The sequence below is a fragment of the Cryptomeria japonica genome, chromosome 3 (genome assembly GCF_030272615.1).
Source record: "Cryptomeria japonica chromosome 3, Sugi_1.0, whole genome shotgun sequence".
Lineage (NCBI taxonomy): Eukaryota > Viridiplantae > Streptophyta > Pinopsida > Cupressales > Cupressaceae > Cryptomeria > Cryptomeria japonica.
The window spans coordinates 407,472,606-407,493,342 of NC_081407.1; the positions used below are offsets into that span (position 1 = coordinate 407,472,606).

The window sequence follows — 20,737 nt, forward strand, 5'->3', positions numbered from 1 at the left end:
GGTTGATGTACTGTTTTTGCTGGATAATAAGAAAGATTGGACGGCTGTGTATGGTGGACGTAACCCATTCTGGGTGAACCACGTTAAATCTCTGTGTTATCTGTGTCCTGTTTTATTTCTTTATCTTTTGTATTTAAATCTGCATATAATTGTTAGTTCATATTTGCTTCGGATCTGCTTGAAACCCTAACAGAATGCACTCAAGATCCAAACACATCATATATGCTTCATATTCACTAACAAAGCTAGACCCGTCACATACACTTATTTGAAATGAAAAACAGAAAAGGTCTCATAGCTTAGCCACATCCTTTGTTTAAGGATATCCCAAATACTTTTTGCTAAATACCCACACTAGCTAAATTGTGTTGCAGACTTAAAGATCTCTATGTAGCAAATTAATTTGAGGTTATACGTGCAACCAAAGATGTAAGCCAAATTTATAGCCCCACATGTAGATTCATTTCATGCTTTTTAACTTCATATATAACCTCAAAACCCAAAAATGCATAAATCTCTGAAAATAGATAAATGCAAGCTCTAATGATTTGTCAAAGGTACATATTACTGGGCTATGCACATTGTAGGATACTGACTTACACTAATCTTACCTACATGGAGCAAGAGGATGATATATAACATAGAGAATGATCTTCTTAAAAACTTGAAGAATGTGTAAACATTTTGGAAATCTACAATAGAGAACTAGCATTATATCTGAAACCCTATATGTCTAGCTTCTCTAACCATTAATAACTAATCAAAGAAATCCCATACACTATTCTGAAAAGGGCTTGACAATTATTTAGATATCTAGATCATGGAGAAGATTTCTGATTGACAATACCTTCCCTAGATTTTACAAAACAATGAATGATACGAAGACTTTAGGTTTGACATACAACTTTTGATGCCAAGGATTACACTAACCAAAGGAGACCTATATAGATTTGGCCTATGGTCCAAATACTGCAGACAATTCAAAATTTGGCAAAATATCTTATCTCCACACGAGACATATTTATACCCAGCAATTCAGCCTACAACAATTAAATTGTTGACACCTGTTGTAATCTGCATTGTTTCATCTACATCATACTTCAAGTATGCATTCAATAAATTTGTTGCAAGAACCTCTCTGCTGAAATAGCTACTCCTGTAAATCATGCAATATGCTCAATCAGATTGGATCCTCTTGCGCATAGGGGAAAATCTTTTAAATTTTGCATGCAAAGAGTCTTCAGGCACCTAATTCCAGTGATTTCTGACATTCATTCATGGTCAGAAGGTTGCCCATATTCCAAGGCTTATTTCATGCCTACCTTGTCAATAGTTGCTTCCAACTTTTCTAATTGGCTCCCAAAGGTGCTATAAAAGCTTCTTTGACTGGTTTAGTTTGCATTTGAAAAGCATCTTCAAGCAGTTTACTCTCAACCACTTTCTATCAACAGATTGGCAAACCAAATTGAAGTAAAATGAAAATCGATAGCTCAGATTAGTCCCATCATAGATCAATAGTCGCGGCCTTGCAGGTGATGGAGAAGCTACAAAATTGTGGGCCCAAGGACTGCTCAATGCACTGCTACCAAACAAAACACACCGTGCATTCTCATTTATGGAAGGATTCGAAGCACATTACTTGCATTTACTTTCTCATTAAAAGTTCAAAACAATTAATGTTGATGAATCTTCACTCATAAGTTGTAATGTCCCCATTTTGAAATAGGATTTAACTAAGTATAATGACCCTTATATTATGCTCATTATTACTTCAATCATTTCATTATATTCTTATTATTATTTCCGCAATCTTATTAAAGAATTGTCCACAATTTATCATTATCTAAATATTACTTACTGTTGATTGTAATTAGGTAGGAGGGGCGGATTCCAATTGCCTTAGGCAACATTGGAATCCGCCCAAAGGGCTGGCCCCTCTTTAACGTGTAGAGTTGGGCCCTCTCTCACACGCCACTCCCTAACCTAATCCTCACGCCACACTAAGGAAATGTGTTCCCTATAAATAGGGCCGACCCTATATTCAAAAGGCAATTCGCACAAAGGAAAAGATATTAATAATTAAAAGCTATATTAATTATTAATGTAAAAGCCGACCTATAACTAGATCCCTTGCCTCATATAAATAAAGGTCAACTTGACTTCATTTGGACACATCACAATCTACTCTCTCATATGCGAATCTGATCTGAAGGACAGTGAATTTAGTCTTCTATCTGCTGGGCATAAAGCGATCCATCTCTGCTGCTAAGGGAGTTGCCTTCATCAAGCGATCTGCCAATTCAAGGACTTGCTGTTCTGAACTTGATTATAGTCATCAGCTGGAGACATACAAGTCATTTCAAGATCAATTCCTTGGTTGCTGATTGATACAACAAGAGGCAGACCCGAAACTCGTTAAGGGGCAGATCTGAAACCACTTGAAGATGCCATTAGCCCTCAGGGTAAACTGAGATAAGTATTGTAATCAGATTACTACTCATAATCCATAATCAGATCTGAGGATATTTTCTGGCTGGGTTTTCCCTCCTAGGAGGTTTTCCTAGGGTACTTGTGTGTTGTATCTTCATTTTGTTCATTTCTCTACTTTTGTTTAATTCTGGAAATTCCTAAACACTAACAACAATTAATAGTAGTCGGGAAATTAAAGATAAATTCTATTTTCTGAGTATTGTATTAACTAAAGGACTAAAATCAACATGGTATCAGAGCTATAGGCTAGATCAACTTTTAGATTTCAGAATTTAGTACTTTTTTATTTCCAGATTGTTGTCTCATTCACAGGTCAGGTCAATGGGGCTGAAAGTTGAAGATAGGCTTGATGGAAATCTCAACTTTGCTGCATAGAAGGTTCGAATCATGGTTGCTCTAGAGAAAGAAGATCTTCTTCACTTCATAGAAGCGAAAGAGCTAACTGAACCTACGGATGCAGCTGAGCTAAAGCAATTCAAAAGGGATGCTGTCAAGGCTAGAAAGCTCCTTATTGATTCAGTTAAAGACCACCTAGTCACCTCCATTGCCTCATTCACTACTGCAAGAGAAATATTCAATCATCTACAAGGTACCTATGAAATTAACAATCTTAGTAGGGCAATTACTTTAAGGCAGCAATTACTTAATATCAAAATGTCAAAAGAAGATTTTGTTATGTCTTATTTTATGAGGATTTCAGAACTAAAGAATCAGCTAGGTACAATTGGACATAACATGGAAGACAAGGATCTTGTTATGATTGCCCTAAATGGTCTACCACACTCATGGGAGTCCTTTATTCAAACCATAAGTGGTAGAACTGAGTCACCTACACTTGATCGCCTTAAGAATGATTGCATTCAAGAAGAGTCACGTCTTATCACAAGGGGGCAACTTAAAAGTCCTCGTGTAGATGATCAACACATGCTTGTAGCCCAATGCAAGAAATGTGCAAATTGGAAGAAGTATTATCTCAAGAGGAATAGAGATTTCAGACCACCTAGTTCTCAACATTCTTGGAAGAAGCCAAGAGATATCTCGTGTTCGATGTTTTAGATGTGACAAATTTGGTGACTATGCTAAAGAATGTTAGAATGATCCTACGCAAAGAGAAGCCAACTTAAATGAAGTCTCAGAACAAAATGATGACTTCTTATTCATCTCTGCCCTGTCAAGCAGCATACCCACAGATAGTAACACATGGTTGATTGACAGTGGTGCTTCCAGACACATCACATGCTACCGTGATCATCTTTCAGACTTACTAGAAAAGGATACCAGTCTACATGTGGTAATTGGTGACGATGTTCGATATTCGGTAAGAGGTTTTGACACTACTTTAAATTTAGACTCTGGTATTTCACTTCACCTTAGTGATATCTTATTTGTTCCTGGAATTAAAAGAAACTTAATTTCCATTTCTGCTCTAGAAGATAAAGGTTATCAAATTGCATTTTTTGAGGGAAAAGTACTTGCTTGGCCTAAGAAATCTAGTTTTAAATCTGCTCATGTAATTGGTAATAGATATGATAGTTTATATAAGCTCTCTACTAACCCTGTTCAAGCCCTCATTAATGAGGCTCCTGAATCTTGTGAGCTATGGCATAGAAGGCTTGGACACTTACACTATCAAACACTTCCCTTCCTCGGAAAATTAGTCAAAGGTATGCCTAAACTCAGTCAAATTCATGACGATACATGCAAAGGTTGTGCTATAGGTAAAAATGTTAAAAGCCCTTTTCATAAAAGTGAAAGTAGAGCTAAAGATAAACTAGAACTTGTTCACTTTGATTTATGTGGTCCTATGTCTATAGCATCTCCTAGTGGATTTCTTTACTATGTAATCTTCATAGATGATTTCTCTAGGAAAACTTGGATCTACTTCTTGAAATCTAAAGAATCTGATGAAGTCTTAAGTAGATTTAAAAAGTTTAAGGCACTGGCTCAAAACACCTTTGGTAAAAGAATTAAATGTTTAAGATCTGACAATGGAGGTGAGTATACCTTCGGTATCTTTCATGATTTTTGTGTTGAGACAGGAATTAAGAGGGAGTTTTGTGTTCCATACAATCCTCAACAAAATGGAGTTGCTGAAAAGAAGAATAGAACAATTGTTGAGGCTGCAAAGGCTATGATTCATAATCAAGATTTGTAGACCTTTCTATGGGCTGAGGCTTCTAGAACAATGATATATATTCAGAATAGATGTCCTCACCGTATTCTAAAGAATATGACTCCTGAAGAAGCCTTCACAGGATCCAAACCCGACATCAGTCACTTAAGAATTTTTGGAAGTCCTCTTTATGTTCATGTGCCCAAAGAAAAGCGAACCAAGTTGGAACCCTCCGGGAAGAAAGGCATGTTAGTTGGATACAATGAATCCTCCAAGGCCTTCAGGGTCTATATTCCAGGTCAAAGGTATGTTGAGGTAAGTAGGGATGTTACTTTTGAAGAAGATATTGCCTTTAAGAAATCAAAAGGTTCTCTTGGTATTGATGAAGTTAATGACAAACAAGATATGAATGTTGATACTAACCCTGAGATTCAGAGGGAGCCTGTTGAACCTCCACCTCAAGAAGAGCATAATGATCCATCGGAGCCTATGAATCCCACTGATATACCTAGTGACATTGTTGTTAGCAAAAAGAGGCCACTTTGGGTAAGAAACACCATTCAAGAAGCTGAAAGATTTGAAGCTCCCAGTGGCACTTTCCGAGAAACCAAGAGACCTCAAGTATTCTCCAACTACGTTGCATTGATGTGCAATCTCATTGAGTCTGAGCCATGCAATGTTGAAGAAGCCTTGAACCATCATGCCTGGAAGCTTGCTATGGATGAAGAGTATCAGTCAATCATCAAAAATGATGTTTGGGACATTGTGCCTAGACCTAAAGGTAAATTTGTTGTTTCCTCTAAATGGTTATTCAAAATTAAACATAATGTTGATGGTAGTATTGAAAAATATAAGGCTAGATTTGTAGCTCGTGGTTTTTCTCAAAAGGAAGACATAGACTATGAAGAAACTTCTGCTCCTGTTGCTAGATATACCTCTATTAGAACTATAATAGCTATTGCTGCAGCTAGAGGTTGGAAGCTACATCAAATGGATGTTAAGACTGCCTTCCTTAATGGTGTCATTGAGGAAAAGTCTATATTGAACAACCTGAGGTTATGAGATTCAGGATAGAGAAACTCATGTGTGCAGATTGAAGAAAACTCTATATGGCCTCAAACAGGCCCCTCGTGCTTGGTATGAAAGAATCGATAAGTACTTGTTAAGTTTAGGATTTTGTAAAAATGATGCTGACTCTAACATCTACTTTAAGATATCTAATGAAGAAATGCTAATTCTAGTTCTATATGTGGATGATTTATTTCTTATTGGTAAAGATGAACTTATCATTAGATGTAAGAAATAATTAGCTTCAGAATTTGAAATGAAGGACTTAGGTCTAATGCATTATTTTCTAGGTCTAGAAGTATGACAAAGATCTAACGAAATTTTTCTAAGTCAAGGAAAGTATACTATTGATATTATGAAAAGATTTAGAATGATGGATTGTAAACCTATGTCTACTCCTATGGAATCTAACTTAAAGAAGTTAAGTGTTTTTGTAGCTAACTTTGATTTTGTAGATCCATCGGAGTACAGGCAATTGATTGGATCATTGATGTATCTAGTTAACGCTAGACCAGACATATGCTATGCAGTAAATGCTCTCAGCTAGTTCGTGAGCATGCCCAAACATGTTCACCTTGTTGCAGCCAAGCACATCCTAAGATACTTGCGAGGCACAATTGGTTATGGGCTGAAGTATCCACTCAACACTTCAATAACCTTGGAAGGTTATTCATATGCAGATTGGGCTGGAAGTGTCAAAGATAGGAAAAACACTTCTGGCATTTGTTTTAGCTTAGGATCCGCATTGATCTCTTGGGCTTGCTGAAAACAATCCTCAATTGCACTAAGTACTGCTGAAGCTGAGTATATTGCAGCAAGTGTTGCTTCTAGAGAAGTAGTGTGGCTTCGTAAGCTTCTTGCTGGGTTGTTTGGACAACCTTGGGGACGTACAGTTATTCATTGTGATAATCAGAGCTGTATCAAAATGTCCGTCAATCCAGTGTTTCATGACAGGTCAAAACATGTGGAAACTCATTATCACTTCATTCGAGATATGGTGCAAAGAGGCGCCATTCAGCTGAAGTATGTCAACACTGATGAGCAGGTTGCAGATATTCTTATCAAGCCTCTGTCCAAAGTGAAGTTTGTGTACTTCAGAGACAAACTCGGTGTTTTGGAAAATGAAACCCTGATTGAGAGGGAGTCTCAACCTCAGTGATACATTGTGTTGTATCAAACCACTCTCTGTGGGCAATGTAAGGTGGTATTGTAATCTTCTCAGGGAGAAGAGTAATTGTTAACCATCCTCTGCGAGCAATGTAAGGTGGATCCAGTCTATGCTTGTGTGCGAGATGAAAGATTATATTATGTAGTTCCATTATATGCTTGTGTGCAAGATGGAAGACTACAATATTCTGATTATGTAATCCATTCTTTGCTTGTGTGCAAGATGGAAGATTATGATTATGTATTCTCCTCCCTAATTAAGAGGGAGTGTTGATTGTAATTAGGTAGGAGGGACGGATTCCAATTGCCTTAGGCAACATTGGAATCTGCCCAAAGGGTTGGCCCCTCTTTAACGTGTAGGGCTGGGCCCTCTCTCACATGCCACTCCCTAACCTAATCCTCACGCCACACTAAGGAAATAAATAGGGCCGACCCTATATTCAAAAGGCAATTCGCACAAAGGAAAATATATTAATAATTAAAAGTTATATTAATTATTAATGTAAAAGCCGACCTAACTAGATCCCTTGCCTCATATAAATAAAGGTCAACTTGATTTCATTTGGACACATCACAATCTACTCTCTCATATGCGAATCTGATCTGAAGGACAGCGAATTTAGTCTTCTATCTGCTGGGCATAAAGTGATCCATCTCTGCTGCTAAGGGAGTTGCCTTCATCAAGCGATCTGCCAATTGAAGGACCTGCTGTTCTGAACTTGATTACAGTCATCAACTGGAGACATACAAGTCATTTCAAGATCAAATCCTTGGTTGCTGATTGATACAACAAAAGGCAGATCCGAAACTGGTTAAGGGGCAGATCCGAAACCATTTGAAAATGCCATTAGCCGTCAGGGTAAATTGAGATAAGTATTGTAATCAGATTACTACTCATAATCCATAATCAGATCTGAGGATCTTTTCTGGCTGGGTTTTTCCTCCTAGGAGGTTTTCCCAGGGTACTTGTGTGTTGTGTCTTCATTTTGTTCATTTCTCTACTTTTGTTTAATTCTGGAGATTCCTAAACACTAACATCAATTAATAGTAATCTGGAAATTAAAGATAAATTCTATTTTCTGAGTATTGTATTAAACTAAAGGACTAAAATCAACACTTACAATTATTAATATCATTGCTTATTAATTATTAATATTCTTGTTAATATTACATATTTATTCTTATTAATATTACAAATTCTCTTATATACTTCATCAGTAATAACATGAAGTCTGATGAATATTGGTTAATTATTCATATAGTAGCACTTAGCTGACATATGACATCAGAGTATTAAGAGTTGATGAAGCCATAATCCTTGCTGGAAAGGTATGTGATGCCATTATTTGTTACCACAAAGAACGATGATAACGGATATTGATTAAGCTGTTAGGATAGAGATTATTATTTGTGAAGGGGGGCGAAGACAAGTTAAGAGACCGATTGTTAATGATTGTAACAAACAATTATTTGTGTTCGATAATGATATATTCATCAGCAATTATGACTTATCAAACAATCAAGCCAAGATCGTATATGAAAGAAACTGACAAAAACTACTCAGCCATTATTCAGAATATTTGTGTTGAGCGAACCTTATATATGATGGCCATTAAGGTATAAGCAATAAGAATATACACACGATTATGAAAGGTGCAGTTTTGAATAGCAATCTTCAACCAAGCATAGGGTGATATGCGATTTAGAAGGATTAAAAATAAGTATCGAACTTAACCATTAATGCAGTAGACAAATCAATAACCCTTAAACTAATGAAAGGATGCGATTATGCTTAACCATTATTATTTATGCACATAACTGATTTGCTTATAATATGAAGAGGCACATCCAAAAGGATAGCCTTTGTAAAGGATATAAGAGGTCAAGCAAAGGCATCAGAAGGGGGGGAGGAGATTCTTATCATGGGCAGATCCATATTCACTGACAGGCAGTGAACATCCTTGATCTGGGTGGTATGCATGAGAATGTGTTAAATATGAATGCTCAAAATTTGAGACCCGAAAATGTTTTATGCAGAATATAAATACTAACATAAACTGCAATATGTATTATAAAAATACATAATTTCATAACAGTGGCAGACCAGATCTGACATGTGTCAGATCTGTCTGCCATTACCAACTACTTAATATGTTAATAACTAATATTTTCAAGCAAGGGGAGTACTAATAGTTTATAGAATTGGTTAATTAGTAAATATATAAATTAGAGGTAACATTATTGAATTCATTTAGTTATTTATGTATATATATATATATATATACTCAAATCAGAATAAGGAATAATAAAAGGGTTATAAATATGGATATTGATATAATAATAGATATTAATCTATAATAATTAATATAATATTTTTTAGAAACTGTTCTACAGTAATACATAATAATTCATATAACTAGCAATTAATAAATAAGTAAATGAGTTATAAATGAATCAGAATAAGACTAATTATCTAGTATGGTAAATTAACAAGCACTTGATAGACTAAAGAGAGATAGAATATCACAGATTTGTTTCATGTTAAGATAGTCTTGACTCTTAATCAAGCTAGTTTAAGTCATGAGTACTTTGAAATAGATTAATTATGGTTAAAGTAGTCCAAATCCTAGTAGGGGACATTACATAAGTTTGCAACCATTTGTTATTAGTGGATTTGACAAAAGTACACCACATTAATCATTTAATTACCAGCTGTGCACCAAAATTTTCCATTTAGACCTTTCAAAATTTCTCCGCCAAGTCTTTAGTCCACAGAGCATCAGCCAATCCAATGGTCTAGATGTGATTTCCTTTAGGATCAACAATACATGATTATCTATTTATTTTTTGAAATTTGGGGGTAAATGCTTTTGACTGGAGCTGTGAACCTGTATGCATGATCATACTTATACCAGCGAGAAAATGGCCCAACCATAGTCATCACTTAAATTTGTGGATTGTCATCCACATCAATGGTTGACAACAACTTATTAGATCAATGATAGTGGTATATTGGTTGATTGCAAACAAGCTTGAGTGTTAATCTATCGATTCCCTGCGATCAATTAGATTATGACACATGCACTCACAACAACATTTGGATCCTTAAAACATTTGAAATTCTATCAGATTAACAACTTATGATAAATCTTTTGCAAGTCAAGGACTAGGAATGAAGTTCTCCGCAGTCCATGAAAGTACAAATTTCTTTGCACATAAAATTGATCTTAGGAACCAATGACAATGTGTATGCCCTCTAAGATTTGCACTTAACTATATATCTGTTTGATTCATTAACTCTTTGCATTGATCAATGGTCCACATGTATCGTGTATCTTCTTGTAAATAAAAAATGATGGCTCCTTGGTATTCTAGCCACTTGACTGATGACCTGTGACCAATAGGAATATGCCACAGCTCCTCTGAACAATTCCTTAAGCGCTTTAAAGAAGCACCATAAGTTTCAGACTTAAATAATGTCTAACAACTATTCCCTTGGATCAATTAGTGGGACATTGACTGATCACAAAGATGCCAATAGTTTATTTTATCCATGCCTCTTTGCTGTTGATTCAGGTGAGTAAAATCGGAACCAACAGTTCTTGTTCTCAATTGAACACAAAGTGTATTCATAAATAGTTTCTGCCAAACTTGTGAACAAAACAAAACATGCTGCGTGGTTCTTCACAACAATTTTGCCTACCTTGCCACTTGTGTTTGGTGATATTAAGGACAAGGACACATTGGTTCATCGAGAGATAAACTCTTGACCTTTGTGGCCAGTTAATTGGTGCTCACATGGATAGTACCTGGTCACTCCACATGTATAACAAGTCACTTAAGTGGCAGTGAATGTTGATAGTAAGTCAATATTTTTAGAACAAAAGTGCATGGACAAGGTGCAAACCTTTTATCCTTTACTCAATAACTTAAACCAGTATATCATGGAAGCAAATGAGGAGCTAGACAAAGGCAACAAAGCATGAGGGTTAGGCAAGAATTCATCATAGGGGCTAGATGATTTGATCATGGCAACATTCAAGCTTGATAGAAGCAGAACATGAAACCCTTTTTAAGATGTCTTGTATTGGTTATAAACATGAAGGGCAACAAGGAAATACAGAGAGCCATAATAAAGTAATCTTAGATGAGGTGTCAACAAGGTTCCGGTGGAGGGAGTGATTAGTTTTTAAAATACTCCATTATATGCCCTAAATAATTTTTTCATTTTCCTTTAAAAAATTCTATTATAATCTTGAGATGCATTTCCACGTTGTTTCTAGTTGTTTGGAATGAACTAGAGTTTGAGCTAGGTGAGATAGCCAAGAAAATATGATTTTGAATTCGAGGGATAGTATCATGAGTGTTGATGTCCTGGACACAAGTGCAAGCATTGGTGGCCAAGGACACAAGCATGATTGTTGGTGTCCAGGAGGAGTGGATATCAAAGTCAAGGCATGTGGCAAGGCAAGAGTAAAGTGGGCTTGAGAATGGAAAAAGGGCATGAGCCAGGGGATGGAAAAAATGATGAAAATGATCAAGACTATCATAGGTCATATTTATGTAAGGGTAGCATTAAACTAGATGCAAAGTAGGGAAATATGTAGTTTTTGATAATACTTTCTTGTAATTTTTATATTCATATATATTTTACTAATCACCCCTTGCTTTCTTGAAAATCTGGTAATTTTTTTGCATCTCAGAAACCCGTTCCCCTATTCCTCTATCCAAAATACTCAGATAAATGTGGAAGTTAGATGAACATTTAGAGTTTAATAAGTTTAATTGGAGTGTTTGATAGGGGATTACAATACCAATGATATGACAAAACTATCACACCAAAAATTGGTATTGTTCTTTTTTCTGATTTTTATTCATCTTTAAATGCGCTCCAAAAATTTGTTAATGCAATATGCTGAAAGCTAGTCATAGAGAAGGGACAGACAACCCTAATAATATAAGTTAATAGGAAATTGATCTCTTTCATGTTTAGATGATAGATATCAATGCTCATTGTGCACACCTTTAAAATATTTAATAAAACAAGAAGATGGTAAATATGCAAAAATTAGAACTAATGGAGAATTTTTGAATAGTTGTTTGTATCATTTCTAAAAGCTGGATTACATATGAAAGTACCATTTGTTATCAATTAGAAAACTAGTCAACAATGAAGACAAATAAACAAGGGATATTACTTTTTTTTTCTAAACAAGTTAATCAATATGCTTTATTTTCATTTTGATGTGCTCACCAATTTGTATTATGCAACAAAAATTTGCTTTCTGTTTAATAGATTCTGGCCATTTTAAATGCTACCAGCTAATAACACTTGGAATTGCCACTAATCAGTAAGATTGTTAATATTTTATAAAGTAAAGGATTGGTTTGTAAAGTCTATATTTTTGAAAGAACCATACTTAATTTTGGAACCTTGTATATTTCAAGACATGTACTCTGATTGGTATCTGCAACAATAAAGTACAAGCCTATACTCCAAAATCTCTTTGTTGTATTTAATAGCAATTCGCTTTTTTCAGGTTCTCAATGCCCTAAAGTCACAGCCAGGATTGGCTGACAGGTTAAAAGGTGTGATTCCTCAGTTTTTGCTTATAGTTGACACAATGGATCATCGGTGCTCCTCTTCCTTAGAGGTAATTTTCCTTGCACATAAAGTTTATTTTGGTTGTGGGCAAAGTTGACATTTGGAATGCTACTGGTGTCTTTGGGATATAATAGATACAAGCTCTGATTGATAATAGGAATATGTTGATCTCTTTAGTATACAGAGGATGCAAGTGGCACTACAAATTGTTTAGAGTGTTAAGTTCATATGAATCATAACATTATGTTGTAATCTTACTTATCCACTATCATTTTCTGGACTCTTCTTTTTGTCTTGTCCATTGAATATCAAACAGCTTTGAGAACTGTGTGTATACATTGAAATAAAATATAACTGCTTATTTTGATATGCATAGCATATCTTCCATAAAATTTAGCCACAGTAATTGTTTTGACTGAATTATTGAAGATATGACATATTTGCTGCTACCCTTTCACATAAAGTTAGAGCCATTAAGGAATTGGAGCACATGGTTATTTTATCACTTTGGGCAATTAATGGTACGTTTCCAGTTGAAATGTTTAATATTTAGGCCTTATGGCCACCTTCGTAACTTGTTGACATTGGTGGGCTTTTTTTTTTGTTACATGGCTCCTATTTATTTGTTTCTGTAATCTTTAATGACCAGAAAAAATCCAATTGTTTTCAGCATTAGTTTGTTTGTGGGCTTTTCTGAAATGCAAACGAAAACATATATGAAGTTGTCTTTCCCTTTCACTCATAGGTAGTACTGATTTGTTTGTCGTTGAAGATCAAGCTTTTTAAATTAAAAAAAATCCAAGATTTAAGGGTTGGATTTTAGATGAGGCATATAGGTCTAACATCATTCAAATTTGTTTTTAATCTTGTTCCCTAATAATTTTAGCACTTGTATCATTTCCAAAGAATATCACAAGCTAAACAATGCACAAGTCTTGTGGTTTCCCGTATAATAAAGTATAAACAATATGGACATATAATTTAAAGTTTTTTGTTTGATTATATTTATAGAGACTATTAGGTAGTATAACTAAGTGTTGATGTGTGCTTTATGCACATGCAAGCATTAGAATAAATTACCAAAGTACTTTACCCTCTCTTGAACAAAATCACCTCAGATGCTAAGGGTAAGTGTAATGTCCCCTTTTCCTCAATGACCACACGAGAGTTGATTAGCCTATTTCACGTCATCCCGATAGGCTAATTAGGAGATATAAGGGATGATATGCTGGTCACGTCATTAATTTCTATTGGTGGAGAAATAAAAGGTGGAATATTATTTTATGGGATATTATATTATTATTTGGTGAGAAAAGTTACTTTATGTTATAAAATAAAATTATAAAAGAAAAGTGACTTTATAAGGAGTAAATAAAACAAAGTGATTTTTAATCCCACATTGAGAGTGGAAGCTCACCATTGATTTGGAAAGTCTTTATAAAGGAGCCTCATCCTTCTCCAAGGGACATTATGTGATTGTTTGATACTTGATATTTCGCCTTAGTTGCTGGTGTGACAGTGACAGCCATTTCTGAGGACGAAACCCCGTGGATATTTGTAGGTTGGACGGAAACCCAACTCTACTTGTGAGGTGGATTCATTCAGAGTTCATCATTGAGCTTATTTGCAGAATTTTGAGCAGATTTGTGGAAGTTCCAGCTAGAGTTTGGACACAATAATGGAGCCGTGTTGTAGGTTGAAGGTTACATGAATTTATATGATATTTCTAGCTTGGGCAACCCCTCGTAGGCCATGTTTGGAAATGGTTGCAGAATTGGGTATGTGTTGCATGTATTGTTTGTAAATTTCTGAGTAATTGCAGCATCAAATGCTATTGTAATAAGTGCCAAAATTCACCATTCCGATAGTAATATACAAGGGTTTACTGTTCCATTGTGAAAATTCTGTTATTTATATTTATTGCACATTCTTCTCATTGCATGCACAAGAATATTCAAGATATGAAATAAACACCAAGCATATATCTAAATGAATTCATAAATTCCATCAAAATCTAGACATTAGGATATTTCAGTAAGATCAACTAAAATGATTCCAAGGTTTCTACAGTCAGGTCTTGACGAGTGGGTAACTCAATGGTTGATATGAATTGCTGTTTTCACTTGGGGACTTACACAATTGTTCAAATCAACTTTGCTTTTCATGAATATGGAATAGGTATGCTGATAACTTAGGATTTGGCAATGAAGCTCTTGACTCAATTCTGAAAAATTGATTGAACAAAATAATTGGATAATTACATTGAATGATATACACACGTATATATAGAGCCTAGAAGACGATGTTCTATAAATAGAACTAGTCGTTAAAGTGAAATCAAATAAGCTAAAAAACTTAAAAAGCTAAATATATCTTAAAAAGCTAACTAAACAAGCTAAATAAGTCGACTAAAAAGCTAAATAGCTAAATAAGTCGACAACTAAGATGACCACTAAGAATAGAAGATGACCATTACAGAAGATATTAATATTATTTTAACACCCTCCCTAATGGTCATCGTACGCATTACCCTACGGAAGACACTAGAAGTGTTATGATCACAGATGCAAAGAACACTTTGTTGCTACGGAGACGCTCCCAGGATCTGCAAAATGTAAATGACCAAGAGTACTGTTGATGTGTTTTTTATGCACATGCGAACACAAAATAAAATACCAAGGTATCTTATCCTCTCTTGAACAAAATTTCCTCGAATGCTGAAGATTTCGCCTAAGGATCATTCGAGAAGACTCCAAGGTTCTTATATGTAGGGTCTCTACATGTGGATAAGCTCTGTGGTTTGATGTGATTATGCTGGAATCACAAGGGGACTTACATTCGACTGCCTGAGCATTTAATCCGTTGGAACTTGAATCCTATCTACTAACTGGAAGATAAAGAAATGGCAAAAGATACAGGGTTTGGAGAATCTAATCTAAGACCTAGAATGCAAGAAGATGGATGAACGACTAGGTGGAGTCCTACTAGGCTGGGTCTCACCATCAGGTTGAACAATCCGACACCAACTCAGTGCGATCTTCTAAGGTAGTTCTGAAGATGTTCAAATCATCACTGCCAAACATTGATCACCATTCAAGTTAATGCATGAACAATAGACACGTAAAGACTCGAGATTAAGCTCATTCGATGCCAGTTGACCACGCAGGGCATCCTTACATTCAGTAAGAGGCTAGTGGTTTGGACTAGGTGGATTCCACGCGAGTGCATTCAGTAACTTCTTTCATTCAATCTAATTATTTACCATCTAAGAATGAAGATTCAACAAGAAACCATGCATATTGCAAGAAACAACACATTTTACCTTAACTTCAATGAAAATGAAGTTCATTTACAATTTAGGCAACAATTTCTTGCCTTCTCTTCCTAATCTACTCTATTGCTATTCTATTTGCTATTCTATTTTACTGACTATTCACTAACTCTTATTAGCTAACTCTTAACTATTAACCCTTACAAATGAAGAGCTAGAGCTTTATATAGAGAGCTCTTTACATTTCAATGCCGGCTCAGATTGATTTACAATCAATGGCTAGGATTACAAGATGAAAACCCTAATTAGGGTTTGTTATAACAAACTCCTTTAGCCAATGATAAAATTACATTTCATGAGAATGGACCAATAGATGTTAGGGGTAGTTGCCTCGAAGTTTGTGCCATCACTGGTGAGTCAGGTACATTGAATCTGCACATGTTGAGGTGGAGCTATTTGATTGGAGGAATAGTGACTGGGATGCCACCTTGTCTGGTACTTGCTCGTATCTCTTTGATACTCAATTTGGTGATGTTGAGAAGCTAACTCTGATTAACTCTTCTAAAACTATTTGCTTCTTCAACGTACCCTTGCACTGACCTCGGTGTTCCTCCTTCGTCCTTGATGTACTCGATGAATGATGTACCTCCTTGACTCCCATGTGTTTGATGAAGCCTTCTTCCCAGTTAAGTCACTCCTCCTCTGGTAGCTCATATCGCTTTGAAGTTCTATAAGATCTTTCCTTTGATATCTTGTGGTTTCTCCATGTGGTAGAATGAAGATCTTGAGGATAACTTGCAACTCCTTGAACACTTGAAGTCTTCCAACACTTTAGAAGCACCTTGAGTCCTCCTCCATGCATTTGAGGTGTCTTTAATGATGATGGAACTTGAATAGGTCGCCCTTGTCTTGGCCTGATCTTTCTCCATCTTAATTTTGTTGACCTGCAAAACAAACAAAAGATGATTAAGAATACATGATATATTCATTCTAACATAGCATTTCTTGCCTTGAATCATCAATAAGAAGATATTAGAATCAATTTCCCTTGAAGCTAGGAGGAAAAGACACACTTTTAGAAGAAATTCGCTTCTATACCTTAGAGAGGGTCAGGAGCGAATTTGACATTTGTGTTCAAATTCATCAAGTTTACTCATTTCTACTAGCTCAAACCATGATTATAGGTCCTTAAGGCTTGGATGAGGTCATTCTTCCTTATGCAAAGTTCTTGAAACAAGGATTCTACCCAAACTGGAGGTGAGATGTAGATTTTGAAAGAATTTGCTCCTGTACCTTTGGAAGGGTCAGGAGCAAATTTGATCCTCTAAGCTCAATTCATACTCCTTTTCACTTAGCCTTGTCTTTGACTTGACCTTTCAATCCCTCTCTCCTAAAGACATCATTGATTTGACCTTCAAAAAGGCCTAAAAGAAGGATTTCGCTTTGGACCTTGGCCAAGGATAGGACCTATAATGAAATTCGCTTTGGACCTTCAGGAAGGGTCAAGAGCAAAATTTGTGATTTAGCCTCAATTCTATCATTTCCTTTGTTCCAAATCACTTCTCAAGGCAAGAATTAACAATTATCTCCCAACGATGCCTTAGGAATCAAGATCTTGATCTCAACAAGGAGCAAAATATAGTTTTTAGGAAATTTCGCTCTCGACCCTTTGGAAGGGTTAGGAGCAAAATTTGCATTTTGACACCATTCTTCTTCTTTTCAAATCTTCCTCTATCATCATCAAGTGAATTCACCCTCTATTTAGCCTAAAACAAGATCTTTTTGGGTGCATTAGATGAAATAAGGAGTCCTCCTAAGGATTTCGCTCTGGACCCTTTGGAAGGGTTAGGAGCTTGGAAAAATTTCGCTCTGGACCCTTTGGAAGGGTTAGGAGCAAAATTTGCATTTAAGCCTCTAATCCTCCACCTTTTCACCCCTCAATTGATTTCAAGGCATGATGACATCTTAGCTAAGGCTCCAAGGCACAAAATTGGTCCAAATTTGAAGCAAAGGGAGGGTTCTATGAAAATTTGCTCTAGACCCTTTGGAAGGGTCAAGAGTGAATTTTGTCTTTTGCTTGATTTTCCTTCATAAACTTCATTTCTCATCCTTTTCTCATCAAAAACAAGTCTTTTGCCCTCTAAAATGCTTAGGAATAGGTTAGTTCAAAGGCTTAGGCAAGGAAAAAAGCTTCCTAAAGAAATTCGCTCTGGACCCTTTGGATGGGCCAGGAGCGAAATTTGGAAAATAGGGCTTGTCCTTGATAAAATTTTCTCCTAGCTTGCTTGCTTAGCTCCAAACCATCCTAGGAAAATACCTTGAAGGCAATTTGCTTTAAAATTGTGAGGAAAATACATGTTTTTGAGAAATTCGCTTTGGACCCTTTGGAAGGGTCAGGATCGAATTTTGCATTTTAGGCTTAATTCACATCCCTTTTTCACTTAACTTTGTCCTAGACTTGATCCTTGAGGCTTTTCTTTGCCATGCATGACCACCATTCAATGACTTTGGTGAAGTACTAGGTCATTTGGGAATTTTCGCTTGACCCTGGACCCTTTGGAAGGGTCAGGAGCGAAATTTGCATTCTTGGTCAATTTCCTAACTCATTCAAGGTCCAAGGGCATTCTTCTAGGTCCCAAATCACTTTAAGTCATTAATCTTGCCTTAATCACACCACATGAACAAAGAGTTCAACCCAAACAAGGAGCAAATAGGTGTTTTAAGAAAATTCGCTCCTGTCCCTTTGGAAGGCTCAGGAGTGAATTTGGTGTTTTTGCCCAAATTCTCCATTTCTTCATGTTCCAAGTGTATTCATCTTCTTCAAAGACGCCATGGGAGCAAGGTTTGTGACGCAAATTAGGACCAGGAAGGGAGATATAAGGAAATTCGCTCTGGACCCTTTGGAAGGGTCAGGAGTGAAATTTCTCTTTTTGCACAAATTCCTCACTTTCCCCTCAACTTTGCTTCTTAGACTTGGCTTTTGGGTCTTTCCTTCATCTTAATCAAGTCCATTTGTCTTCAAGGTGATGTCAACTCAAAGCTTTTGATGACAAATTAGGCCTTTCTAAGGATTTCGCGCTAGACCCTTTGGAAGGGTCAGCAGCGAAATTTTCTAAAATGCTCAAATTCTTGACCTTTCTTCAAATTTTCAAGTGTAGACTTGGTTGTTAGGCATTTCTAAGGGCAAAATAGGTCAGTATCACATCAATCAATGCCTAGAACTTCATTATTCATCAACTGAACCAATCTCAAACCCTCAAAGGGAAAATCCTTGATGATACTCACTCACAAACCTTCATTCACTTCCTTAATTCAAAGACATAGGTCAAAAAGGCAAGACTCCTAGCAGGATATAAGAACTTCGCCGAACTCAATCAAGACTTAACCTAGAAACAAGAGCAAAGGCCTGACCTAGAGAAGGCCTTTGAAGAGACTCTGAACTAGACCACCTACTGATCAATTTGAGTCTAAGCAGACCATCCTATCCTAACGAGCCCTCTGGCAATTCTCAAATGCAAAGGCTAAAAGCCAAAACCAGACAACTAAGCAAAAGAAAACTAGCCCTAGAAAGCAAAAAGCAGGGCTCCCCATTTACAATGGGGCGATGTGTGAATACCTCACAACAAGTACCAGAAGCCATCCAAGCTAATGTAGCCCTCACACGCGAATTAGAGATCTGGCACACACGAATTATTGAAGCCCGAAACCATGATTTTGAGGAAAAAATCAGCAAACCCTTTTGCAGAAGAGTACCGAGCACTGTTTGCTCCAGCAACTCCTAAACAAACTGCAAGATACTGCGGTTACAGATGTTCGCCCTAACAGTGCGACCCAAAACTGACTGCAACAAAGCACAATTTTTGAGGAGAAAATTCGATCAAAACTAGAGAACTTCGCGAATGACAAATCCCACGCAAACTTCACGTATTACAGATGTTTTTTGAGGAAATAATTGTAAAAACCAGCAAACAATTTTTGAAGAAAAATCGTGAAAACCTAGAAATCCCATGCAAGTTTTGCGGATGAAAGATAGTAATTTTTAAGGAAAAAAAATTCTAAACCCTACGAACATTTTTTGTGGAAAAAAAATGTGAAAACCAACCAAATAGGAAATTTGCTTATCATGAAGTATAGAAGGCTTAATCTCCAGAATGCTCTGCAACATGAGCCTGCTCCTGTTCTCCCAGCCTAGATTGCATGGATGCCAACAATTTCCTGCAATCTTTCTTCATATGGCCAAACTGGTGACAATAGTTACACTGTACGCTTTTCTTCTTCGAAGACTGCGGATATTGACCTTGCCCCTTTTGGTGGAAGGACTGACCTTTACCCTTGTTCTTATCCAAAACTTCAGTTGTGAAGGCCTGTTGAGTGGACGAACTAGCGTTGCTTCCAAACTGCTGCTTCCATCGATCCTACTGTAGAAGCTTGTTGCAGAGATTAGGAAACTTCAGATCAACAATAGTAGATGAGATATTGAGAGTATCAATGAAATGCTCGTAGGATCTGGGAAGGCTTTTCAACATGATCACTACCATATCCTCTTCCACCATGGTTCGACCTATGGCTTCCAATTGCTCACAGATCTCCTTGATCTTCGTGAGATGTGCCTGGATAGACGACTTCTCATCCATCATGATAGTAAACAACATATTCTTCAGAAAGAAAGCTCGGCTCTTGTTGGACGTTTCATGAAGATCCTTCAAAAGATCCTAGATCTCTTTAGCCGTTTTACCTAAAGGGACCTGAGAGAGTTGATCATCTGTGAGTGAGAGTTTGATAAGCATGACAACCTCTCGATTCTTCGTATCATGTTTGTCTTGATCTTCACCCGCTGCTGTAGGACGAGGAACCTTGCCAAAAACAATTTGATCAAGGCAACAATATTCAAATATCGATAACATGCGCTCTTTCCAGGTGTTGAAACCGAGGTCCACCTTGGAAAGCAAAAGACAAAAGAATCTGATTAAAATATCAGAATAGAAGCAACTGCAAAAAAAATTTGAAACCTTGGCATGGAATT

At 36.4% G+C, this 20,737-nt stretch overlaps 1 protein-coding gene across 1 annotated transcript in view; it reads left to right on the top strand.

Moving 5' to 3' along the window:
- Positions 1 to 20,737, top strand: part of LOC131035078 (uncharacterized) — a 98,831-nt gene that overhangs the window by 44,090 nt on the left and 34,004 nt on the right. The window contains exon 5 of the mRNA XM_057966705.2: positions 12,379 to 12,492. Coding sequence (XP_057822688.2) covers positions 12,379 to 12,492 — 114 coding nt within the window. The remainder of the gene's footprint in view (positions 1 to 12,378; positions 12,493 to 20,737) is intronic.